This window comes from Lutra lutra, chromosome 2 (genome assembly GCF_902655055.1).
Source record: "Lutra lutra chromosome 2, mLutLut1.2, whole genome shotgun sequence".
NCBI classification, from domain to species: domain Eukaryota; kingdom Metazoa; phylum Chordata; class Mammalia; order Carnivora; family Mustelidae; genus Lutra; species Lutra lutra.
The window spans coordinates 45,718,037-45,743,904 of NC_062279.1; the positions used below are offsets into that span (position 1 = coordinate 45,718,037).

The window sequence follows — 25,868 nt, forward strand, 5'->3', positions numbered from 1 at the left end:
ATTTCTTCAGCACCACTATGTATCATAGTATCATATTTAAGCCATTGCACCTGCCCGGAGGGAACTAGGGAACAGATACAGAATAGTAAATGCTAACTGTGCAGTTCGGGAAAGAGATCAACAGTGAGTCAGGTCAGTTGGGGTACGTTTCAACGAAGATTAGAGTTGAGCTCCAGCTTGAGGATCAGCAAGATACTGACACTGAGAATGAAACGCAGGGCGCTCCAAGGATGAAGGTGAGAAGCCAGAACAGTAGAAGCTTATATATCTTTTAAAAGTAGTGTGGGGGCACCTGGGTGGCTCAGTGGGTTAAATCCTCTGCCTTTGGCTCAGGTCGTGATCCCAGGATTCTGGGATCGAGCCCCACATCAGGCTCTCTGCTCAGTGGGGACCCTGCTTCCCTTCCTCTCTCTCTGCCTGCCTCTCTGCCTACTTGCGATCTCTGTCTGCCAACTAAATACATAAAATCTTTAAAAAAAAAATAAAATAAAATAAAAGTAGTGTGGATACTGTCACAGAGCTTGAGTGGCCGACGGCTGTCTATCTGCTGACATTACTGTAAAAGGAAGGTATCTTGGAAGTTTAAGTGTCTGAAGTAAAGGCTGCTGGAGGAACCGCATAGTGATGCACCAGCGATCCCGGCTCCTCTGGCGCCTCTTAGCGGGACTCTACAGTTCCACTATCTGAAACCTCCACAACCCGGCGCAGAAGCGTTAGGCTCTCTATGACGCGTCATTAAACTCTATGATCCGTCAGGGAGGCGGGACGCTCACCTACTCGCCGCGCACGCGCGAAGCCCCACTTGCCGCACAAAGACTGCGGGAGGAGGTGCCGGCGCAAGCGCCTTGAGCCTGTCAGAAAATAGGGTCATCATCCCGCCTCCTGGCGCAGGGAGGGCAGAGAGAAGCATGCGCTTAAGAAGGCACGGGACTTATTTCACGCTGGGGGTGGCGATGACGTAATGACAGAGGAGGAGGCGGTCAAGGAACGGAAGCCGGGAAGGAACTAGGGCGGAAGGGGACCAGGGCCGGGGTTGTGTTCGGATCCTTGGCGGGGCTGGGGTTCCGATGTGGTCCCCGGAGCGGGAGGCCGAGGCCCCGGCCGGGGGAGACCCGGCGGGCCTACTGCCCCCCGAGTGGGAGGAGGATGAGGAACGCATGTCTTTCCTGTTCTCCGCCTTCAAAAGGAGTCGCGAGGTGAACAGCACCGACTGGGACAGCAAGATGGGCTTCTGGGCTCCGTTGGTGCTGAGCCACAGCCGCCGCCAGGGGGTGGTGCGCCTGCGTCTGCGGGACTTGCAGGAGGCCTTTCAGCGCAAGGGCAGTGTCCCGCTGGGGCTGGCCACCGTGCTGCAGGATCTGCTACGGTGAGGGCGGGCCCGGGCCAGGGGCGGGGGTGGCTCCCTGAGGGTACCGCGCCCAGCCCAGGGTCTGGACCGCAGGGGCGGGTCTGTTTGTTCAGTACGCACAGGAGGACCAGAAAGGAGGCTGGGTTAGGGGTGTGGAGGGAGACGGAGACGGGGCATCGGGCAAATCGGGGGGCCACGATTGTCCGATGAGATTAGATTCAGACGGTAAGAGGAGAAACCCGTCTGGCAGAGGTGACAATGACTTGTCTGGCTTGGAATCCCGTTGTGTAGTTATTTTGTAGGGGCTTCCAAATTTGAATTACCGCGGCACAGAAGGTGTGTGAGATAGATTTATTGAACTAAGGAAGGTCAGGACTAACGAGAGGGCAGTCGTGGAGAAGAGGCCTGTGGGGATCTTGCCTGCAGCACCCCCGGCACAGGTCATGTGTCTGGACTGTCTTGGCTTGTCCTTGGCACAGGCTGGTTGAAGCAGAGGACAGGAAGCAGGCTGAGGGCTTTACTGGGTACCTCGGTGCTCTGAGAAGGGTCTGTAGGTGTCCCCTGTGCGACCGGTGCAGGGTTTTGGAGGTACCTGCGGCGGCGGCATGGATATCTGTCTAATAGATGTACCGCACTTAACAGTATGCAGATACTTTGCATACACCATCATCTGACCTCCTCAGCAGTCCTGAGGGCGAGATGATAGAATTATCCTCAACAGACAGAAGAGGGGACTGAGACTGAGATCAAGCTACTTACTTGAGGTCACTCAGCTAGTGAGAGCTAATGCCAGGCCTGGACCCCCTAGTCTCCTGATTCTAAATCATTTAGATCACATTTGCAGATCACATTTGCAGATCACATTTGTACCTACACTGAGAGCAGCCTAGCTAGCACAGTACCTGCTTCAGTGAATGAAGAAAGTCAACTTTCATATGTTCCTTTGAGGGTCCTGCCCAGTGAATGAAGAAAGTCAACTTTGCTATGTTCCTTTTAGGGGTCTGTCTTCTCCCCAGTACCTTTCCATTGGCTGACTCTGATAGGACAAGCCATTTCTGAAACTTACTGTGTCTGAGAAAGTGAACTGTGCCAAGTTGAGGACCAAATGGTCTGGGCTCAAATCCTGGCTCTGCCACTTGCTAAAATTATGTGCCCCTCTTTAAGCTTCAGCTTGACCAAGTATAAAATGATGATGATAATTGTCGTTAGGTTTATCGTGAGGATTTGAAACATTCCTTACGTAGTCCTTAGTATAGTGATTGGTCGATTAAATGTAGCTACTTAGTACCAGTACCATAAAGTACTTATGTCCTGTCTCCACCTTAGCTTAGGAATAGCAGAAAATCTTTTCTCTGACCGTCTTTGTATATTTCCTTAGGTCTTGCATTGACAGTAATTGACATTATGGTTATTTTCATTTATCATATGGAGCCTCATTTGTACAAGGAAGTCCCAAGGTATGCTCTGTAGCCTTAGTGGAGAGCTTGCATTTTGGAGCCAATTATATTGGCCTCTCTCACCCCAGTCCTCCAATTTTCTCATTGACCAAAATGCTAGCAACAATGTCCATCTCACAGAGTTGTCGTGAGGTTTTCAGCTGGAGCATAAACATTGCTGCTCATAATCGCTGGCCCAGAGTAGGTACCTAAGAAATGGTGTTTATGATAATGGTGATGATCAAATTTGTCTCTTAGGGGAGGATTCAGATTGGAATGGGACATTGCATTAAGCCTACTCTACGCCCTTTTCTTTCTTTGCCTGCAGTCGAGGGGAGCTGCAGCGGGAGTCAGACTTCATGGCCAGTGTAGACAGCAGCTGGATCTCCTGGGGGGTTGGAGTCTTCCTGCTGAAGCCCCTCAAGTGGACTCTTTCCAACATGCTAGGCGATAATAAAGTTCCTGCCGAGGAGGTGCTCGTAGCCATGGAGCTGCTTAAGGTGGGTACTCAGAAGGCAGAGGTCCGGTACAGATGGCATCCGCCATGATGACAGGATCCTCCACGTTCCTGTGTGTATCCTTAGAGAAACAACATCTTTTTTTGCATGGTGACGGAGTTGATAATGGAGTTTATCTGACCTTTTATATGGAGTTGTTAGTTGGATTGTACATTTCAAAGGCGATGGCTGTCCAGGAATTGTCCGTAACATACAGTTGATTACTTTCTGTATTTGTAGATATTAGTGATAAGCTAAAGTTTAGAAAATTCTTTGCTTTCTGTAGTTTACTGGTTAAGCATTTCTGAGGATTTCTAAAGACCTTGTGACTTTAGCTAGGCCTTCTCTTAAATCAGCAGACCAGGTTCAGAGTTCCTCCTCTGTGATTGTAACCCTCTCCCCGTTAGCTTACTGATGGTCTTAGTTTCACTGAAGAGGCCACCAGGCCCTTGGTCCCTTCATGCTGTCCTGGTCGGTCAGCTTCCTCCTGGCCTGCCTTCCCTAGCCAGCCTAGAGCATGCACCCAGCTGCTTTGCTGCTCTCTCGGGCCACCCGAGACACCCAGCACAGCCACTGCTGTAGACCAGCCCCACGGCCTGCCATCCCTGCTAGAGAAAATCACCCTGTCACCAAGACTGGGGTCCCTTTCATGGGGCCCTGCTTTAGGAGGGCCCTCGTAGCCATTCCTCAGCCCAACTTCTTGTCCTTTCCCAGCCCCCTCACACTTGCCTTCCATACGCCACCCTCATGACTCTGCTGACATTTCATTGAGCAGGTAGAATCTCCTAAGTTAAGCCTTCAGTTTTCTGTCCTTCTACATCCAGTTTGAGCCTTCGTTTCTCCCCAGGCTCAGAGGATGAAGGGTCCATCTTCTCTTCCACATGGGCTCTTGAGTCTGTGTCTACCTGGCTCTCCCCTCATTCCATCAGTCCCTCTTGATATATATTCTGTCTCCCTTGCTTGGTGATCTCCTTCCTCGGCCTCTAAACCCTCCCGAGTTTTTCCCATCACAGAATGACTCCTTTGTAGGGCCTGGCCACTCTCTCGTTAGTGCTCTGTTTCTCTCCTTCTTGACCAAGCTTTGTTGTCACCACTTCCTGACCTTCCCAGTGCGCTTTAACCCAGTGCACACCCACTTCAGCCCCACCACTCCACCAGAACTGCTCTGTGTGTGCATGTTTACAGATTGACTGAACACCAGGTAGCAGAAGTACAGCGTAGACAGTACTTATTTTTTGAAACTCACAGACTAAGCCCAACCTCAGGACCTTTGCATAGCCCCAGAGGCTTCCACACAGCTGGAGCCAGCTCAGCATCTTCATCCCTTATCCCCGCAGAAGCTCCAGTTTCTCTTCACCTTGACAGACTCCCCACCCTCTGTAACTCAGACTGAGATGGAGGTCTCCAAAATCTACCCCCTCTCCCTCACAATTTGACTGAGCAGTGTGCATCTGCTTCAAGGGAAGGGCTCTTTCTTTCCCTTCATCCACATGGCTTTCCTCCCACCCAGCACCCTGACCTCCAGGACTTAGCCAGGGACCCGCAGAAACTACAGGATAGTTTGTGTGGCTATGGGCCAAGCTCCATTCCTCTTCGCAGTCTTTTACTGCAAGGTTTTCCAACCTGGAACAAAGGGAGATAGACTCATTTGTCCCCACAGATGTGGTTTTGGATTCATAGGCTTTTGAAAGCAAAGGCAGAGATGGGGGAGGAAGTGGAATTAATAACATAGATCTTCCAAGAACCAACAGTAATTTTTAACTGCAGTGTAGTTTACTCTTATTTAAGTAGAAAAATAAATCTCGCTCTACAGCGGCATGGTACCGTTAAACCTATACCCAATTTACATCACAAAACAGAGTGCTTAACACTTGAGCTCATTCCGTGACATCTGCTTTCAAATATATGGTGACTTTGCTCTTTTCTCCTGAGAGGGAACCTTGTTTCCCTGTATGAAACTGACGAGTTTTCTCTAGATATTGTTATAAAATAAAGCCTACTTCTGAGGTTAAGTGATTTTCCCAAGTCCATACATAGAAAGCCAGTAAGTTTTTATTTGAAAAAATGCAGAAAAGTAAAAATTGCCTGTAAGGTTTGCTATTTAAAATAATTATACAAAGAAACAAACATTTCCTTTCTGTTCATGCCATTTCCATCTCTTTAGGTGTGTTCCTTTCTGTTTGTGTGTGCACACACATGTGCTCAGGTGCTCCTATATTTTCTTATTGACCTTGTCCCACACCATTGTATTACTTTCTGTTTTGTTTTATTTTATTTTATTTTATCTTATTTTTATACAGGTAAAATATATATTTTTTATATTCATATTTTTATGTTTTTATTTTATTTATTTTAGTTAGCATTAATCCTTCCTAAAAATATTATTTACTTGTTTATTTATTTATAATCTGTCTCTCCTACCAGGAGGGAGAAGTTCCATTGGCGCTGGGACTCTGGGAACAGCACCTGCTTCATAACAGAGAGTCAGTAAACATTTGTTGAATAAATACATGAATGTACACATACATACGAAAATATGCATGCACACATGCATTTTTTCCAGAAATAGAATCTTATTTTAATTATTGATCTGCAACCTGCCTTTTTTTCTTTACACTTCAGTATGTTACAAGCGTCTTTCCAGACCCCTACATAACATTCTTTCGGATAGCTGCATGATAATCTATTGATATGCCACAATTTAACCAGTAGTAACCACACAGTTGGACATGGAAGTCATTCCAATTTCTCTGTTACAAAAAAACAAAAAAATACTTCTTTGATAGCTTTGTGTATACATCTGTATACTTCTATTTTATTTTTATGGAGTTGATTTCTAGAAATATATATGTACAGAAATTGCCAAATTACCTTTCAGAAGTTTGTACTAATTCACACATTAACGTGTTCGGTCTCCCCACATCCTTGCCAGCACTGGATAACATGAGTCTTTTAAATTTTGCCAGTATGATGAACAAAAATGATGCTTCCTATTTGGGGTTTGAGCGGCTTTTTCCCTGTCTGCTGGCCATTTACAAATCCCTTTCTGTGTGTTGCCTGTTTATATTTTTTGCTTATTTTTATATTGGATTGTTTGTCCTTTATATTTAGGAGGGGTATTTTTGCGTATTAGGGGTAGATAGATAGAATATATTTAGTGTTAGGGATGTAAATATTGTTTTCTGGTCTCTCTTTTGCTTTTCATTTTTATTTATGATGTCTTTTACCGTATAAAAGTTTACGTTTCTATGGTCAGGTCTCTAAAAATTTTCCTTTATGGCTCTTCAATTTCTGGTCTTGCTTACAAAGGCATCCTCCACAAGGTTAGTTAGATTTTTAAAATACTTCCTCAGGAGTGTCTGGGTGGTTCAGTTGGTTAAGCATCAGACTCTTGATTTCAACTCAGGTTGGGATCTCAGAGTCAGGAGAGCAAGCCCTGCATTGGGCTCTGTGCTCAGCGGGGAGTCTGCTTAAGATTCTCTCTTTCCCTCTGCCCCTCCCCCCACCCTGTCTGTCTGTCTCTTTCTCTCAAATAAATAAATAAAATCTTCAAAAAAATGTTAAAAAATATTGTCTTGGGTCCTGGGTGGCCCAGTAGGTTAAGCATCTGCCTTCGGATCAGGTCATGATCCCAGATGTTGGGATCGAGCCTCACATCAGGCTCCCTGCTCAGTGAGGAGTCTGCTTCTCCTCCCTCTGCCCAGCACTACCCCCGGCCCGGCTTGTGCACTTGTGCTCGCTTTCTCTCTCTCTTTCTTTCAATCTCAAAAATAAATAAATAAATAATCTTTTAAAAAAAACAAAAACAAAAAACATTTTCTCAATTTAAATTCCAGTAATTTGAGGGTGGCTGTGTGATGGACACTGGGGAGAGTATGTGCTATGGTGAGTGCTGTGAATTGTGTAAGACTGATGATTCACAGACCCGTACCCCTGAAACAAATAATACACTATATGTTAATAAAAAATAAATTAAAAAAATAAATTTCAGTAATTTGGCATTCGTTTCCATATATCTGGTAAGGAAAACTGATTTTCTTCCAAACAGATAGTCAGTTGTCTTAACATCATTTTTTGGTGTTTTTTTTTTTTAATTTATTTTTGGGGCACCTCAGTGTCTCAGGTGTTGGGCGTCTGCCTTTGGCTCAGGTCATGATCCTAGGGTCCTGGGATCAAGCCCCGCATCAGGCTCCCTGCTCAGTAAAAAAGATTTTTTTTTTTATTTGAGAGAGCCCACACAAGCAGCAGGACGGACAGAGGGACAGAAACTCAAGCAGCCTCCTTGCTGAGCTCAGCGCCTGACGTGGTACTTGTCTCACAACCCTGAGATCATGATCTGAGCAGAAATCCAGAGTCGCACACTCAACCAGCTGAGCCGCCCGGCTGCCTCAACATCACTTACTGTTGCTTGCCGTTCATCTGTTGGCCTGGACACTGCACTGTTCCCACTACAGAAGCTTTATAGTAAGTGTTCTTATCCGACAAGGCAGGTAAATCACATGAAAAGTGGAGTCTCTGTCTTACTAGACTCTTCTGTTGCCTTTGACACCATTGCCCCCTCACTTCTTAAAATTTCCCATTTCTTTGATTTTGTTGTCATTACACTGAGGGTTCTCCTTGGTTCTCCCTAAGTGTTGCTCTGGGTCTCTTTTGTGAGTTCCTTCGTCTCTTAAACCTGGATCTTCCTTCAGCTGATTACTTTTCTCTGAGTTTCCTTGGGTAACTCGTTTGCACTTGGGAATTGAATTACTTTCTGTGTGCTTGAGGAGTTTCAGAGTTATATATCCTGTTTTGGTGTCTCCTTTGAGCTTCAGGTTTGTGTATCTAGTTCTGCTGGATGTATTTTCTTGGATATACTTCAGGCATCCCAAACAACGTGTCCAAAGTGGGAGGTTTTATCTTTCCTATAGAATACACTCTTCCTTCTGTGTTCTTGCTGTTAATTAAAACCATCATATCCACCTGGTCACTCAAGCCAGAACTGAAGCATCATCCTGGACTCTTCTGTCTCCTTCCACCCCATGCCCAGCTACTGAGGACTGCCTGTTTTATCTTCTGAATTTTTCTTGAACGCATCCCTTTTCTGTCCCTGTCACCACTGCCCCGTTCAGGCCCTCCCAGTCTCTGGCATAAATGGTCACCCTGCCTCTAAGCCTTGCTCCTACAATCCATCTTTCCCGCTTGCCAGCTAGATTCTGTTAATCCAGGCTTGTCATTTCGCTTGCAAGACTGTCCACCATCTGCAGAGCAAGGACAGCAAAGAAGAGACTACAGCTTGTGTAAGAGAGAAGGGCTTCTGTTCTCTCTCCCCTTCCCGTCCACATCCGTAAACACCATATTGACTGATACTCTATGCCGTTGCTCAGGACCTTCCCCCTTCCTGAGATACCTTCCCACCCACTTCACCTAGGGACTTACCCTTTGGAATTCTCCTCAACAACCGTTCGTCCCCTTCAAGCTATCTCCGAACTCCTAGGTGTTCCTTCCTTAGATTTTCATAGCACTCTGTTCATACCTCAGTATTTCCTATTTGCAGAAGTCTGAGAGAGTGCTTTCCATGTAAGAGGAACACGGTGGCATTGTTTCTTGAAACTTCTATTTCTTAGGCTCCCCACACAAACCCTGTCCCACCTCATTGTCACATACTTCTCTCCTGAGACTCCTTAGAGACTCAGTAATGCTCTTGCTTGCCGTATCACCAGTTGGCTTAAGAATGGGAAGACCAGCTTTGGAAGGGAATATGGATGTCATCTCTCCCCCTTCTTCAGTCTGTGAGAGGGATGCTGAGGACCGGTGAGACTGACTGGTCCCGGGCTCCAGAGGCAGAGCTGAAAAGCAGGCCTCAGCTCTCAGTCATGGCCGTGCCACCACACCACCTTGGGCTCCTCCTCCTTCCCCTGGGCTGGGAGACCCAGCAACACAAAGTCCCACATGGATAGGCAAGCACGGAGCCAGCTCCTGATACACATACCATGTACTTTCTTTCATCTGTATATACCAGACTTCCCTCTAAGGTTTAAAAAAACTCAAGTTCTTTTTCCTTTCCTAAGCTGCTACTTCAGGGGAGACAAGGCCAGCGCCCCCTGCTCTGGTCTTGCATGATCCTGGTTGGGAACATGGGGCCAGGGCTTCTGGGGCACTGAGGGCAGCGGCCAGGCTTGTAAGCACGTCGTTTGCCTCTCCCCCCGCAGGAGAAGGCCGAGGAGGTGTACCGTCTGTATCAGAACTCCCCCCTCTCCTCCCACCCCGTGGTGGCCTTGTCAGAGCTGAGCACCCTCTGTGTGGGCTCCTGTCCGGACGAGAGGACCTTCTACCTAGTGTTGCTGCAGCTGCAGAAAGAGAAGAGAGTCACGGTTCTCGAGCAGAATGGGGAAAAGGTACGGAAGTCCCGCTGTTCATTCAACGACTCAGCGACGGCTTATCGAGAGCTACTGCATGCACCTCCTGCCCTTCCTGCGGGGGGATTTCTGAGTGTTGGCAGTAGGGGCCCCAGTAATTTGTCCCTATCGCTCAGATTGTGAAGTTTGCCCGAGGGCCACATGCCAAGGTCTCTCCGGTCAACGACGTAGATGTCGGGGTGTACCAGCTGATGCAGAGTGAACAGCTGCTGTCGCGCAAGGTGGAGTCCTTGTCCCAGGAAGCAGAGAGGTAACTACCCCGGAGCTGAGCAGCCCCAGTCCCCCACCTGGCAAAGCACTGGTGTCGGTGGGCTCGTCTCAAAAAAAAGGAAGAAAAAAAAAAGGGAGCACCTGGGTGGTTCAGTGGGTTAAGCCTCTGCTTTCAACTCAGGTCATGATCCCAGGGTCCTGGGATCCAGCCCCGAATCGGGCTCTCTGCTCAGCGGGGAGTCTGCTTCCTCCTCTCTCTCTCTCTGCCCGCCTCTCTGCCTACTTGTGATCCCTGTCTGTCAAATAAATAAATAAAATCTTAAAAAGAGAAAAAGAAAGAAAAGTTTTTTTACTAATAGCAAAGTCCTCGCTGCTCAGTGCAGCAATCATGCAAAAAAACGGACTATCACAAAGGAGAAATAAAGGAATTTTAATTCTTCCCCCGACAAGATTACATCTGTTGCCGCTAACCTTTCTGCTCCTCCCTGCCACCATCTTTTTAACAGTGTCTGTCGCGCGGGGTCTTGTCTTAGGTTCTTAGGAATACTTCGGAATACCGTAGTGAGCGAGGCGAGTGTCCGCCTTCCAGGTTCTTTCTGAGGGATCCCTGCTCTTCCCCTCAGATGGGGAAGGCACCCCTGCTAAAGGCACACAAACCCTTTTCCAAACCGCAGGCTGTGTGGACACTGAATGAAAATGCTTGCTCCTCCTTAACAGCGAGAGAGACCCAGCAGTGCAGGGAAGCCAGGGACTACGTCCAAGGCCACTGTTGGTGTTCAGAACTGATTCCTTGTCTACGGCTGCCGAAATGGGACTGTGCTGTAAGGTGCCTTGTTGGCACGTTCTCCTTCCCTGGCAGCTGAAACCGCTTATCCTCGGTCGGTTTGGCTTTCTCGCCTGCATATATGTTCCATTTTACATCTCAGCTTGCTGCGGGAGTTTGCCAGCGGGCTCTTGGGCGTCGTTTTTCTGGCCATTGGATGGAAGTGATTTGATTTTCAGATTTGAAAGTACCTTCATTAAGTGGGACTGTCGGGGACTATTGGGGACACTACCACCCTCATCCTGCACCACAGTCGTCTTGATCTGTCCCCTGTGTTTGGTAGGTGTAAAGAAGAAGCCCGCCGGGCATGCCGAGCAGGAAAGAAGCAGCTGGTGAGTTTCCGCTCTTCGCCTCTAGCTGTGCACCTGGGCCTGGGTCCGACAGTGGGTGGGGGTGCCCCAGCGGTTCAGAGACGAGCTTGGGGCACGATGGGAAGCGTCTGCAGGTGGTCCAGGCACCACAGCTTGCTTTACAAATGAGGGAGGAGGAGGAGGCCTGAGATGGTCTTACCATCAGAGAAAGCCTTGCTTCCTCTGGCCCTCTGGCCTCCTGACCAAGTCTCCATGCCCCTCCCCCCACCCCCACCAGGCTCTGAGGTCTCTCAAGGCCAAGCAGCGGACAGAGAAGCGCATCGAGGCCCTGCATGCCAAGCTGGACACTGTTCAAGGCATCCTGGACCGGATCTATGCCTCTCAGACAGATCAGATGGTAACCACTGCCCCTCTAGTTCCGGGATCTGGGTGGTCTCTCCAGCAAACACTCCTCATTCCCTCCACTGTGGCTGTGCTGTTTGGAGGAGGCCTGGGTGTTTTCAGGATAGGGTGGGAGTTCGCTTCTCCTTTTGGGAACTTTTGGCTTCAGTGAACATGGGCTGAATCAAGGGCGGGTGGTTAAAAAAATTCCCAAAGTCCTCATTCGGAGATGAAACGATATTGGTACGTATTTTGCCCAGTGTTCTTTATTTGCACTGATAACTTCGTTTCCTCTTTAGGTTTTCAATGCCTATCAGGCTGGGGTAGGAGCACTAAAACTCTCCATGAAGGATGTCACAGTGGAGAAGGCAGAGAGCCTTGTGGATCAGATCCAAGAGGTACAGGAGGGGGCCAGGGAGGAACAGCTACAGAAGGAAGTTAGTGAGGGCAGGTGTGACTTTGCTGTGCTTCCTCTTTTCCCAAACTGAACTCCTTCACTTGTGCACTTGAGGAAGATTGTCTTGATTCTCAGGCGGGGCAGCATTACTTGGTAACCCTGAACCTTGAGCCCAAAAGACTGAGAACCCCAGAAGTGCCGCTCCGCCTTCAAGGCCTTGTGCTTTTCTCTTCCAGCTGTGTGACACCCAGGATGAAGTTTCTCAGACTCTGGCTGGTGGGGTTACCAATGGCTTAGGTGAGTTGACAGGGTGGTTCTTTTCTTCCTTCCTTACTAAGAGGCCTTCGCTTCCTTGTGCTGTGATGGCTTGGGTCATAGATCTGCTTTTCCTGGTGTAGGCAGGACTCTCACTGGGGGTGAACCCCCAGCAGTGGTTAGAAGGAACTGTCCTCTCCTCTTTGTAGACTCTACCGTTAACCTCTCTGGGCTGCAGCGATCTTGCCTCAGTAGACTTCCTACTGCAGGATCCTCCTTTATGGGCAAGGGGAAGTAGGGTCAGTTCTGTGGTGTTAGCAAATACAGGCCCTCGATGACTTAGCTCTGTGTGTGTGGGAGAAGAGTATTTGCTTGGAGGTGCCCTCTGCCTCCCGACTCATAAGATTTTTCGGACCTGCAAGGAAGCCTGGACATCTTTTGTAGAGCTGAGCTGAGTGATGCCATCCCCAATCCTTGACTCATGAACGCATTTGCTCCCTGGACTTTGTATGTCCTCATGCCACCTTTTCTTTCCAGATTTTGACAGTGAGGAACTGGAGAAGGAACTGGACATCCTTCTTCAGGATACCACCAAAGAACCTTTGGATCTGCCCGAAAACCCCCCTGAGACATTTTATACCAACAGTGTGCCTAACCCTAGGATCTCGGACGCTGAACTTGAAGCTGAACTTGAGAAACTGTCCTTATCAGAGGGAGGTATGGAGCTGTACTCCCAGGGTTGCCGGTGGGCGTGGGTCCCTCTGGTTGACAGTAGCCAGGCACAGGGCTGGTGAGTCCCAGCCCCAGTACTCAGTCTGTCAGGGTGCCAGACCCCAAGGGGTTTGTGGGAGGGAGAGATTGCAGGCTCGTTATTTAGGTGAAGACTCGACCCCTTACACACTGGGATGCTTTCACCCTAAAGGTCTGCTTGGTGTAGAACTCAGTCATTTCTTCTCCTTACAGGTTTGGTCCCAAGCAGTAAATCTCCAAAAAGGCAATTGGAACCGACTCTCTAAAGCCATTCTAGGACCCTCAAGTGAAGGACCCTCGTGTAAAAGAGAGACCAGGCTTGTGTGTGTGTACATAGTTATTTAAATGAGAAACTCTCAGAATTTGTTGGGAAGAGGAGGAAGGAGAACTGCTTCGATGTATCTGGATGCCACCACTCACTACAGGACAGATGTAATTTCTGGAAGCGTGCTCGTGAGGCGTGCTCCCAGCTGGTGTCATGGACCTGCCTTCTCATCTTTATAGTGCCACAATTTATACAGTTCTGTGTTTGACCTGTCGTCTCTCATAGCCTGCAGTCCTTGCCGTTGGCTCAGTTAGGTTTGTCTTTACCCGCCAGCTTTGTTCCAGCCCATGAAGGCGAAAGAGTTGCAGCTTTGCCAAATCAAAACCAGTCCCTTCTCCCCACCCCCACTGTTTTTTCCCCCTGAGGGAGGACTTTATTCTGTAAGGTCAGGTAAGCGACTTGTTCCGGTCCTATTCTGTTTTCACTGGTAACGCGAGGAAGGAGAGTCAAACAGCCACCACTTGATGGAGGAACGTACGGTGTGAAAGGGTGTTCTGTGGGGCCGCTGGCCAGATTCTCCAGGTGTTCAGAAAAAGAGGTCACCCCTGAGTGTCAGAGTCACGACACCTGGCAAGGGGGCTTGTGTAGTTGGGGGGATGCTGCTGTCTTTTCCGTCTTATGCAGAAGATCTGCGGACTGGAGAGTTATTCTTAGTCTTTTGAACTTGACGGGGAGAAGCCCAGGTGACTCTAGGGCCCTGGGTGTCCAAGCTCCATATTTTTTTTTAACAAGGCACAATCTCTGCCTTGCCCCCATCACAGAATAACTTAACATATAACTTAAATATGCGTATCAGAGCAAGCCACACAACCACACACCTCCCCTTCTTGAGCCTGGCACACAACAGCAGGTTCTTGGTTTGAACTTCAGAAGCATTTCGCTTTGTAGCCCGTTGCTCAGGGCAGGGGATCTGAGCCAGGATGTGCAATAGAAGCAGAAGATGTGGCCTTCCGCCATGTCTGCTGTGTACTTCCCCGGTCCTGCGCCATACCTGTCCTGCCTCCTCACGTGCTGTCTTCCTGCTTCCTTTGATGGACTGGGGAGGATGGTAGGGGGTAGGGGCGTCAGACAGGAGGGTCTGAATGTTCTGGCAACAGGGAGAAGAAAGGAGGACAGCTGCACTGCCACTCTGCTGCCACAGTAACAAGTATTTCTGCCTGGAGCCCTTTGCCCTGGCCCTCCTCCACAAGGTGCCGCAGAGCCCAGGGAAAGAATTTGCTCCAGGCAAGGAGCATGAATTACTGTTCAATTTCTCTCCTACTTGACCTTGGTAAACTGAAATGTTGGGGGTGAAGAGAAACAATCACTATTTTTTCTTTTTTATCTGATAAATAATTAAAAGAAAAAATATGAGTCCCGGTCCTGGTCTCTTCTCAGGTTGTATAGAGTTTCCTGTGCCTTCATGCCCCCTGCCACCTATACCCGCTGCATAGACACAGTCCTGGTCTTTGGCTTGAAGGCCGCAGAAGAAGGAAAGAGCTACAGAGTGTGAGAGCTGAGGTGGCCAGCGCCGACCGCTCGCTCTCATGCCACACGGTTCCTGTTCTCGGGGAGGAGGCATTCTTGGAAGGGCCTGGGTTCCAGGAGGGTGCCATCGTCTTGATTATTTTCCATGGCCTGTTCTCTTTCAATGGCCCCATTCCTCTACCTGTGTGACGATACCATTTTCTAGTCTGGCGCAGTGTCCACTCAGCACCTGTTACTGGCCCAGTGTTTGCCACAGCGGGTGGGGAGGCTGAGTGCAGAGCTAGATCGACCACAGCACTGGGTGTGCAGCTCTAGGGGAGTCACCGAGCCCAGAGCAGAAACAGCTTGGACAGAGAACCCCGTGAAACAGGCCAAGTGCTCTAAGGGAGGCGTGTTGCAGGGACCCCTGGTCAAGCTGGATGACCTGGACGTTGTGGTCTCATGTTAAACTCTTTCTTGCACTGGCCAGAGCTGCTGAGAAGTCCGTGTTAAAATGTTTTAGCCTGGGGCCTTGCTGTGCTGAAAGAAAGGAGATGTTGTCTGGGGTGGCTCAGAGAGAACAAGGAGCCGCTGGCTGGCGGTGGCTGCGTTTCTGCACGTGATCCCCATGAGGGCCTGAGTCCTGTGTCAGGGTGCTCCTCTGGAAGGAAAGGACTTGGTTTATTAAGGGAACTGGTGAATTTTCTTGTGTGTGGAGCTATACTGGGCCCAGATGAATCAGGCTCGAATATTGCCCTATTGAAGGTGGAGGACCCTTCAGCATACAGCTGAAGACCTAAGTAAGTTCCCAGAATAAATAAGTTGGTGGGCTTGGGGAGAGCTTCACAGAGGAGACGACATCCAAGCTTTCACTTTTCTTGAGTATTTTCTTGGGTGTTCAGAATCTTGTAAAGCAATCTAAGTGTTAAAATATCTTTCCATTCTGCTAAGAACAAGTAGGGAGAGAAAATACAAACTAGGGAGTGATAGGTCCTAGCTAAGGGAAACCTAGCTCCCGTTCTTGCCTCAGCCACTAACGAGTTGTGTGGCTCTGGGCCTACAAGCCTCTCATTTCTCATCAGCAAAGCAAACAAGACAGACAAGAGGACTCCTGAGATTCTGACTATCTTAGTCTCCCCGCAGATGGTCTGCTTATCCTTTCTCATGAACACCTGCTGCCTTGTGATGAGACAGGAAACGTGGCTAGAGGGTCTGCAGTCACTGCCTGCCGGGCGACACTGTGGCAGCACGCAGAGAGCAGGTGTGGGAAGGTGGAAGGAAGGGGGGTGGGTGCCTGGGAGCTGGGTGGGCTCTCCAGTCGGATACCTATTGTGAGAGGGGTGTCTTATCACTGCCTGAAGGGCTGAGAGTCCAAGGCTGAGCAGCCAACCCTGTCCCCTTCCTCACCCCACCCCCAAAGAGGTCACGATATTCTGGTCCAACGTGCTGGAAATGTCATCAAAGCAATTGCAAGGAGAAAGAACAAAGTCTAAGAAATATGAGGCAACTGGGAAAGCTCCTGACTCACAGGGAATCCAACCAAAGCTTTGCTTTGAGGTTTGTGGGTGAGTTTGACAACCTCCTTTCCTTTTGAGGGATTTTGTTTTCCCCGCCAATGTCTCATTCCTACCACCAACATCTCATTTTTTTTTCTTTTTATTTATCAGAGAGAGAGGGAGAGAGAGCAAGCACAGGCAGACAGAATGGCAGGCAGAGGCAGAGGGAGAAGCAGGCTCCCCGCCGAGCAAGGAGCCCGATGTGGGACTCGATCCCAGGACGCTGGGATCATGACCTGAGCCGAAGGCAGCTGCTTAACCAACGGAGCCACCCAGGCGTCCCACCAACATCTCATTTTTATTCAAGCTGCAGCCCCTCTGGGGAAAGTGTGGTTCCCGTCCACCTGCTGCACAGAAACAACACGTCGTCACAGACACCTTGGACAGGAGAGCCGGAGGAGCCTCGGCAAACCAAGCAAAGCCTTCGTTTTCCAGCTGAGGACACGGAAGCACAGATGACCTGCCCAAGGTCACAGAGCTGGCAAGGAGAAGTTAGGCTGTTGACTTCCAACTCCGCACTCTCTCTGTTAGAACAGGCTACTCTTAAAGCAGACTTTCAAAAACGATCTAACTCCGGAGCACTTCCTGTGGTTGGTGGGTGGTGTGTGCTAGCGCTGTGACTCGGCAGACGGGCTTCCCCTAGTTCTCAGTGCTACAATGACACAGACTTCTGTGGATCCAAAATCCCCTCCCAAGAGACACCAGCTGGCCAGGGGCCAATTCTTAGTGAACTCGAGGACGGTCTTGGCATTGCTCCTTTGCTGATATTACCCATGAGGGTAACTCTTTTGACTTGCATTTTGGAACAAAGCCCATCAACTGTATTGAAACCAAGTCCCAGCTGTGGGCTGCACAGCCCTTTCTAAAGGAGCCAGACTCCGAATCCTTGCAAGATAACCAATGGTGTGATTAGATGACTTGGTATCTCCAAAAGCACACCGTGAACTGCAGTGTGGATGGAACCTTAGCTAATAGATTTCTATCCCTGCGAACAGTATAATGAATGCAGGCTGGCCTCCTGGCTTATCATGTAACGAGGTAGCCTAGAAACTTCCTTATGCATGTGGGAAGAGTAAAATTTAGCTATTCAAAAATAACCCGCTGAAGTCCTTAACCCAGGAAAGTTAAAAATTAATCAACAGATTCGCATGGTATGCCCAGTTTGTGTGAGCTGGAGGGAAGGAAGTGGAGGAAGCTGGAGGGAAGGAGTGGAGGGAAGGAAGGAAGTTTTAGATAGATTCCCTGCCCTGCAGGTACTTCAAGGTGAATATCGTAGTTCAGATTGTATAACAACATACCACAGACCAGATGGCTAAGAAACCACAAAAATTATCTTGCAGTTCTGGAAGCTGGAAAACCGAGATCTGAGTGCCTGCATGGTCTGGTTTTAGTGAGGGCTTCTTTTAGCTGCTGATAGCCACCTCCTTAGATCCTCACTTGGTGGAAAGAGGGCACGGGAGCTGTCTGGTGTCTCTTTTTATAAGGGCACTAATCCCATTCACGACGGCTCTTCCCTTATGACCTGATTACCTGCTAGAGGCCCCACCTCGTAGTACCAGTACACTGGGGGTTAGGATTCCAACTTGTGAATTCTGGGAAGGACACAAATGTTTAGTCTATAACAAAGAGTAATTCCACGATATTAGCATAATGAAGGGTGATTAGTACAGCACTAAGCACCTGCAAAGCAGGGGTGGGATGGGTTAGGAACAGAATGTCCAATCTCAGACTCGAGCTTCTATTTTAACACAACAACAGTAACAAAAAGCAATAGCTAACATTTATTGCGTACTTACTGTCTGCCAGACACTGCATGTTACAGACGGGCTCTCCAGAAGCAGATCCGGAGACAGAGTTTGGGGTATCAGGGCTCCCCACCTGTGAAGTGAAAAGGGAAAAAGAAGACTGGGGAGAGGAAGAAGTCAATCCACGATGCAGGATCCCAAAAGCCTTGGCCGCTCTGGCAAGAAATTCTAAAATGAGTTTGCCCATTACTATCTATGTCAGGCAGAACTGGCCGTGCCTTTATCCATTACCCTTTTCCTCAGTTGTCAGAGTCCCCTGGAAAGGGGGTGACCTCAGCTGGGGGAGCTTTCTGCATCTGGGGCAGCCCCTGAAGGAGCCAAAAGCAGGCCGGCTGGTGGCTGACCACACTCCCTGTGGCTGGGCAGCAAATCCTTGAAGGGAGGCCAGGGCAGGGCATCTCCATGGTTACCATGTTGTGCTAAACCCTTTGAATGTACTTAATCTTCCAATGAGACAGGAACTATCATTTCACAAATGAGTTAATGGAGGCTTGGAAATGGTAAATAATTTGTCCAAGGTTAGCAGTGGATGATTGTGATATTGTGATTGGTAAGAAGACAAATATATAGTCAGTCTTCATCCAGTTTTTGGCACAGATCCTAAAACCCTTGAAATTTCTCAAGTGATAAGAGTAGTAAAGGAATGTTGATAATCCTAACCGGCCCCTTTCAACCACACCCAAGTTGATGTTAATGAGATGACTTTTGGAAAACACCTAAGAATGGGGTCTGGATGCCAGAGGAACCAGCCTTGTGATTAGAGGGTTGAAATTTTCAGTTCCCACCCCCCCCCCCCAAAACTCTAGAGAAGGGAGCTGACCTGAAGACTAAGTGTGATCACCAAGGGCCAATGCTTTAATCAATCATGCCTAAGTAATGAAGCCTCCACAAAAGCCCAAAAGGATAGGGTTCAGAGAGCTTGCAGGTTAGGGAGCCAGAATGCTTCCACATGTCACCAGTCTGGGCCTTAAACACCACAAGGCTAAAAGCTCCTTTGTTCAGGATCTTACCCTATGTATTTCATCTGACTGTTGATTTGTGTCCTTTACTATCCTTTGGAAAAACCCATAATGTAGTGAGTAAAAGGGTTTCCTGGGTTCTGTGAGCTACTCTAGGAAATTAATCAAATCCAAGATGGATATCATAGAAACCTCTGATTTAGAAACACGGGACACCCTGGATTTGTGATTGCGACTGAAGCAGGGTGGCAGTTGGGGGAGGTCACTCTTGCTGGACTGAGGAATCTGATTTTGCCTCCAGGTACCTACAGTCAGAACTGAGTTGAATTGTAGGACACCCAGCTGGTGGCAAAGAATTGCTTGGTAGTGTGAGGAACCTTCTCCCAAAGCCTTGCACCGTGGAAATTGGGTGTAGAACCCCTTTTAATGATGGAAAGAGGTTTCAGCTAGTGAATCCAATTTTTGCATTTCTCTTTTACTTTTCCTCTTTGTTCTTATCCCAACTAGGGTAAAAGTTGGCTCTCACCCTGATCATCCTACCCATTTATGAAACTCACATAGTCTTGATTCTTCAGCTTTCATGGGAGTAAACCCCTTTGATTATGACAGCCCTGGAAGAGAAACTTCCAGAAACCAGAACTGAATTTGCTTTTGTTTTCTATTTACCATAAGCACCTACCATAGCTTGGGGTGTGTGAGGGGGGATCGGGGTAGGGGAAGGTACTTTTTAAGATGCACCCAAATCGAAGCTGTCTTTACCAGTTTCCAGGATTGTTAGCAAGGGGCAGGCATCATCTGGCCACCAATGCGAGGAGGACAGCAGCTGAGGGGAGAGTCCTCCTTGCTCTCATTCTCTGCTACTAGCACAGCAGACCCCACTAGCTGCAGACCCCACAGGTGCCTCCGTCACCTCACAACTACCACTGTAGCAACAGTACATTTCTTCTGGTCCTTCCGAGTCCAGCGAGGGGCTGCCGAGGGAAAAGGAGACCCTTCTAGAAGGAAGGGCTCCAGAGATGCCGCTCAGAGATCTCAGGGAAAGTCGGGAACTGCGGGCCCCAGAAGTCTTGGTAGCACCAGAGGCTCCGAGGGGGCGGTACTCCGGGGCGGGGCTTGGGGGCGGGGCTCGGAGGGGGCGGGGCGCGGGCTTGCAGAGAGCCGCTGGGCGCGTCTTTGGACCTTGGGGGGAACGGGTTCAAGACCTTGCTGGCGCTGTTTCTGGGACCGTCTCGGCGCACGCAGGGAGCGGAGCCTGGGGATCTGGGGACAAAGGGTCGGCGCCCCGGGGAAGAAGGTGAGAGGGACCACCGCGCTCCAGGGAAGCAGGCGGGTGGACGCAGGGCTGCAGGGCTTCCGAGCCAGGAGCGCGGGGTGTGGGGCGCGGAGAGCCGTCGGGCGATTAAGTCCGGGAAGGACGCCGAGTCCGCTAGCGTAGGGGATCTCTAGGCCCCCTGGCTCGGTCCCTGCCTCCATGCTTCCCAGATAACGCTTTCCTTTCCAGCGGGTTTCTTGCGTCCAGATCCTTCGTGTCTTCACGTCCGTCCACTCGGACAGACGCTGGCCGTAGTCACTGTTTTGTGTCCTGTCGCCCTCTTCCGACGCTGGGAGGAGCCCGGGAGCCACTGACCGAAACCTACCCGCTCCTTTTCACAAGATAAAATATGGGACCTCCAATCTTTGCCCTATGCAGCGACCCGTCCCCTCTTCCAGTGGCGGGATCCTGCCCCGGGCAACTTCGGTGCAGGGAGAAAGACCACCGCAGGAAGCCAGAGGGTATTTGATTTTAGGTAGAGGCTGGTGCGTCTGTCGTCTGTCGGGGCCTCACTACTTGACCCTTGCCCCTCATCTCAGGCCTGTTCCAGAGTCTCTAGAAGGCCCAGCAGTTAGTTTTTATACGGGTGACAGAGGTCCCAGATCCAGCAGAGGGCAGGGGTGGTGAGGCAGGGAGGTGAGGAGGGCACTTGTGGGTCCTCACTGCTTGCATTTTGCTGATAAATACTCCTTATGTGTGCCGCCACCCTGAACTTTGGCCACCTGCGTTCTATGATCACCATTGTTCTCAAATTCTTTCTGGTCATCTTGGACCATCTGGTGGCTTTGCTGGCAATGCCTTGGGAAGTGGCAGCCCGGGCAGCTGGCTACTACCTTTTGGGGACTTCCGTGACATCTGGGTGGCCTTTGACATCCTGCGTGTTTTTTTCACTGCCTCCATCTTGCACCTGTGCCTCATTTGCCTGAAGCGCACTCCGGCCATGGCTGGCGCCTCCTACCACCTGCAGCATGAGACCTGCCCATGGCTTCTTTAGTGACCATTGGTTAGCCTGGCTGCTGTCAGTTCTCGTCTCCCTCATCCCTGTCCAGCTGCACTCTGGCCTCAGCAGATGGGGCCGGTGGCACAGGGTGGAGCCTTGCCCATCTGTACAGAGCCCCCAGGTATATTCAAAGATGCAGCCCCAGCCACACCTCTGTGGTGGCCGCTATGCAGAGTGTTATAAGGTGAGCCATGGAACTAGCACGTGGAGTTTGGGAGCCTACTGAGGAATTGAGTCTCAAGTTACGGTCACCTCTGTGGTGTCAGAGATACCCTGTGGGATCTGTAGGGCATTCTGGTATCATATTCCTCGACTCTGAATCCCAAGACCCTCTGTGGGTTTTCTCTTTCATTGCTGTAACTAGTCCTCATGGCATCAAGGCAGTCCTCATCCCAAAGTCTTGCTGGACAAGGCATGTAGTCCTTGATCAAAAATACCTTTTCTAATTCCTGAAGTCCTTGAATCAAAGTCATTGATGCCACAGCTAAAGCATATGCTTTATATACAAATATACTTTGGATATACAGGGTTAATGACTGAAGACAGAGAAAGTGGACAGGATAACTTGGAGGGGAGGGTCTAGGTGTGTAAGGGGGTAGGGTGGAGAAGTGGGTGAATTGATAATATTGATAGAAAGCGTTATCATTTGGCCAGGAGCTGGCTCTGCCTCACAGCCTCTTTCCTTCCTTGCTGCTGGGGTGTAGTCTGCAAACTGAGTTTACCACCACTGGGGGTGGTGATAGATTTGGTAGTGGGGAATGGTGGCAGTGAGGGTGAGGATAGTATTGGTAGTGATTGGTGGTAGTTATTGTGGTATTGGTGGTGACTGGTGATGGTGGTGATGGTCGTTGTAGTGGGGATGGTGGTAATGGTGCTAATGATGATAGTTGGAGTCGTGGCGGAGGTGGTGATGATGGTGGTGGCCATAATGAAGATGGCAGTGGTGATGGAGGAAGGATGATTGGGTAGATTCAGGGGTAGAACCACCAAAAAGTAGGGGAGAGAGTCAGAACTTTAGAGTGAATCAGTGTCATAGTCCATAGTTCCAAGTTGGGGAGTCAGTTTACTGAGGTCACCCTGTGAATGGGGGACCAAGAACAAACCAGGAACCCAGTGCCATGACTCATACTTGTATTGGGGACGTCTGGACTAAAGGCAGCTCCAATGCCCTGAGGTCTATCCCTGGCCAGTGGGCATGGTTACCACGCAACTGCTGTCATCCTCCCCGCCACAGGCATGGAGCTGCAGAGGCTGGTCTTTTTTTTTTTTTTTTTTTTTAAGATTTTATTTATTTATTTGACAGAGAAAGAGATCACAAGTAGGCAGAGAGGCAGGCAGAGAGAGAGGAAGGGAAGCAGGCTCCCTGCTGAGCAGAGGACCCCCCCCCCCATGTGGGGAATCGATCCCAGGACACTGGGACCATGACCTGAGCCGAAGACAGCAGCTTTAACCCACTGAGCCACTCAGGCGCCCCAGCAGAGGCTAGTCTTAAAGCATACCTGGCCAAGCTGTAATTCCTGATTTGCTCAGTAGCATACAGTTTAGTTGGCCAACTAGTATCTGGGGGGACTTGAGGGGCTGAATCAATAAGCAGTAAAACTTTGAGGTGAGAGAAGAGGACCATGGTACACAGGGATGCTATGGCAGGAGGTCTTAGAGGGAGAGCTGGTAAGCTTAGGACCTGAGAGGCGGGCAGAAGTCCTATTTCTGAGGCCAACTCTGTATGTGGATTAACTTTGCCCAGTGCCAGGCGAGGACAGGCTGAAGGCCCTCAGAGCCAGCTTCTGCGAGGACAGCTTGTTCCCATGCTTAGCCAGGACCATGACCACTAAGTTAACACTGTGACATCCTTCCCCTCCCTCATAGGGTAGAGGCTGGGCAGGCAGGGTGCAATGGCCCCTTCTACTTTTGTCTAGAATTTATTTGGAATGGTGGAGGAAAGATGGCAAGATCTAGGGCTAGCAGCCAGACCTGTGATTTTGTGGCCTTGGACTCTGGGTCCTTAGCCAGAGGAGATCAGTAAAGCCTTTGATCTGGCTCTTTCAGAGCTGGAGCTCCCAGATACCTCACCTGCGCATCACAGAGCTGAGGGGGCCGTGGGGGGGGGGGGTCCCATCTTGACCAGTCCTTATGTGCCACACACTGTGCTAGATGTGTTTTGTGAGTTTCTCATTATTCAGTGTCCATTGCTAACAGAGGCCCAAAGTATTACTATCCCCAGGTCACAGATAAAGAAACCACTAAATAGAGATAGTTAAGTCTTTTTTTTTTTTTTTTTAATTTAAGATTGTATTTATTTGAGAGACAGCAAGAGAGGGAACACAAGCAGGGAGAGTGGGAGAGGGAGATGCAGGCCTCCTGCTGAGCAGGGAGCCCGATGCAAGAGATGGTTATTCTTTTTTGCCCAAGATCACACAACTAACAAGTAGCTGCACCAGTATAGACTGATCCCAGTTCGTGCCATTGTAACCACTCTGCTGGGATAATGGGACAAAGGGGAGTTTGGGAATGGAGTATGTACATTTTTTTTTTGGTTATTTAGTAAATTACTTAGGACCTGCTTCCTTCTTACATTGATGTAGGGATCTCCCCTTTCTGTGCAAAGTACAGACGTGTGTGGCCCCAGCCTGGCTTTTATGTTGTTCTGGGGGCAGAGGTGCGTGTTGGTTGTCAGTGGAGTGGGTGGGTGGTTGGAGCTACTCATATTCTCACTCGGGGCAACCGTGGGGGCAACCGTGGAAGCAGGAGAAGAATGAGGCACAAACAAGTCAGCTGCAAGAGATTGGGAGCAGGGGACAACAGTCAAAAGACTGCTGCCTCGAGCACCTCCACAGTCTCACTTTTATTAGATAGAAACAATAACCCACAGAAGAGCTGGTGAAGGTCAAACATTAGTCACATGTCTTGTGGACAAACAAGGAGGGTAAAGTTTATAGTTAAACAAGCACATTCAAAGGACTCATCTAACTAACAACAGGCGCTTTTGGGAGGAGAAAGGAGAGACAGCGGAAAAGGGAAGCAGGCGGAGTTCCGCCAGGCCTTCCCAGCTGCTCAGCTTCAAGGTCGTGTATTGTCCTTTCCCCCAAAGACCTGTTGCCAGTACATGTTTTTCTTAAGGCCATATCTAAATGTGCTTGGTAACTAGTAAAATCATCCAGGGGTTATATTTTAAGTAATACATTGTTCTGAGGGGTAGTTGCAGTGGGCCGCCTTTCCAAGTGTACAGGGATGGGCCGGCATGGCCCCTTGTGGTCAGGAGACAAGGCATCCAAGCTCTGGCTCCATCATTACCTGGAAGTGTGATGTAAGGCAAGGCACCTGCCTTTGTAGAATCTTTCCAGGCGGGGCCGTTGTTTGTGAAACCTGGATTAAATGCACATCAGGCCGCCTGGCCCTGAGCAGGCATCTGTCCTACTGGCCTGTCCCCTTCCCTGGTGAGCTGTGCCCTGTAGGGGTTAGGGGCAGGTTGAACAGGGGCCTGGTGGAAAGCTGCCCGGAGTGAGAAGGGGACAAGGCTGTTCTTGGGAATGCTCCGGCCACTTGACTTTCTGGGGCCTCTGGCTTGGTCACAGCAGTCGTCAGTCCAGGCAGCTGGCGTGGACGTGATGCGGCTGGTGTTGAGAAAGAGCCGGGGGGGATGGCCGGTGGAGATTGCCAAGGGCTGTCCCCAGACTGCAGGAGGCTTGGTGACTTCGGGAGGGCTTTCCCTGTATCGTAGACCCCCTGCTTCTCCTCACAGCAGGCACGCTGACCCAGAAGGAAACTGAGTGGTGAGGAGGAGCCCGAGGAGAACTGGGCTTGGGGCCCAACACAGCGCAACACCAGGAGGGCAGCTGGCAGCTTTGACTTCAAGTCCTCCAAGGACTTGAACTCTGGCTCTGGATGCTTCTCTGTGAAGCAGCTGTCTCGACCCAGGACTCACCTTCAGTACCCTGCCCCAATTCTCCGGTTTCCCATCTGCCTGTGTTGGGCTCAGGACCCGGTTTCTTAACGGACTCTGGAAACAGTTTAATGCCTTGTCTCTTGCCTGGGTGAGAAGCCCCGTGACGCTGGTAAGCATGCTTTATCTTTCTCTTATATGAAACTTGATGTTTCTATTCAGAAAGCACTAGAAATACTGGTTTGAGAGCATGGTGGGAGCCACGCTAGGTGCTAGAAATGAGAAAAATGGCCATCGAGCTGTCAGCAGAGACCTGACAGTGTCGCCAGAGCCACTCAAGCCCTCAGAGGAGCCCCACGTATCTTTCCTTCCCGCTCTTGCCTCCTGTCCTTTTCAGGGGCATTGAACTGGGGCTTCTGGAGCCAGAGCCCATGGGGTTTGAGAGCTGGCTCTGCCATTTATCAGCTGTGTGACCTTGGGAAAATCACTTAACTTCTCTGTGTTTTAATGATTTTTTTTTTAAGATTGTATTTATTTATTTGACAGGCAGAGATCAGAAGTAGGCAGAGAGGCAGGCAGAGAGAGAGGAGGAAGCAGGCTCCCCGCTGAGCAGAGAGCCTGATGCGGGGCTCGATCCCAGAACCCTGGGATCGTGACCTGAGCCGAAGGCAGAGGCTTTAACCCACTGAGCCACCCAGGTGCCCCACTGTGTTTTAATGATTACGTCGATAAAACGGGAATGATGATAGTACTACCATCCTAACGTTGTGAGGATGAAT

At 49.7% G+C, this 25,868-nt stretch overlaps 2 protein-coding genes and 1 long non-coding RNA gene across 3 annotated transcripts in view; 2 read left to right on the top strand and 1 right to left on the bottom strand.

Annotated features, from left to right (window-relative positions):
• The first annotated feature begins 818 nt into the window (after positions 1 to 818).
• On the top strand, positions 819 to 14,491 carry CHMP7 (charged multivesicular body protein 7). Its single transcript, XM_047717358.1, has 10 exons — positions 819 to 1,366; positions 3,113 to 3,284; positions 9,473 to 9,658; positions 9,796 to 9,929; positions 10,996 to 11,044; positions 11,301 to 11,420; positions 11,704 to 11,802; positions 12,038 to 12,098; positions 12,594 to 12,773; positions 13,020 to 14,491. The coding sequence occupies exons 1-10, from the start codon at positions 1,068 to 1,070 to the stop codon at positions 13,070 to 13,072; spliced, it is 1,353 nt and encodes a 450-aa protein (XP_047573314.1). The 5' UTR covers positions 819 to 1,067; the 3' UTR covers positions 13,073 to 14,491.
• LOC125092871 (uncharacterized) lies at positions 1,863 to 19,920 on the bottom strand. The gene is made up of 3 exons (XR_007125084.1): positions 19,657 to 19,920; positions 17,930 to 18,011; positions 1,863 to 1,940 (listed from the first exon to the last, which is right to left on the bottom strand). It is a non-coding gene; the product is annotated as an uncharacterized LOC125092871 (long non-coding RNA).
• Positions 19,921 to 20,041: 121 nt separating this feature from the next.
• The window catches only part of R3HCC1 (R3H domain and coiled-coil containing 1), a gene marked incomplete at its 5' end in the record, with an annotated part of 65,477 nt that continues 59,650 nt past the window's right edge, over positions 20,042 to 25,868 (top strand). The window contains one exon of the mRNA XM_047719805.1: positions 20,042 to 20,191. Within this exon, the coding sequence (XP_047575761.1) occupies positions 20,042 to 20,191 (150 nt within the window). The remainder of the gene's footprint in view (positions 20,192 to 25,868) is intronic.

What these genes read in the sequence shown, in the direction of transcription:
- CHMP7 (XM_047717358.1), top strand. Translation starts at nt 1,068, where the DNA reads ATGTGGTCCCCGGAGCGGGAGGCCGAGGCCCCGGCCGGGGGAGACCCG. An exon ending in TCGAGCAGAATGGGGAAAAG is followed by an intron (nt 9,659 to 9,795) that starts GTACGGAAGTCC and finishes CCTATCGCTCAG; the next exon opens with ATTGTGAAGTTTGCCCGAGG. An exon ending in TTGTGGATCAGATCCAAGAG is followed by an intron (nt 11,803 to 12,037) that starts GTACAGGAGGGG and finishes TTTCTCTTCCAG; the next exon opens with CTGTGTGACACCCAGGATGA.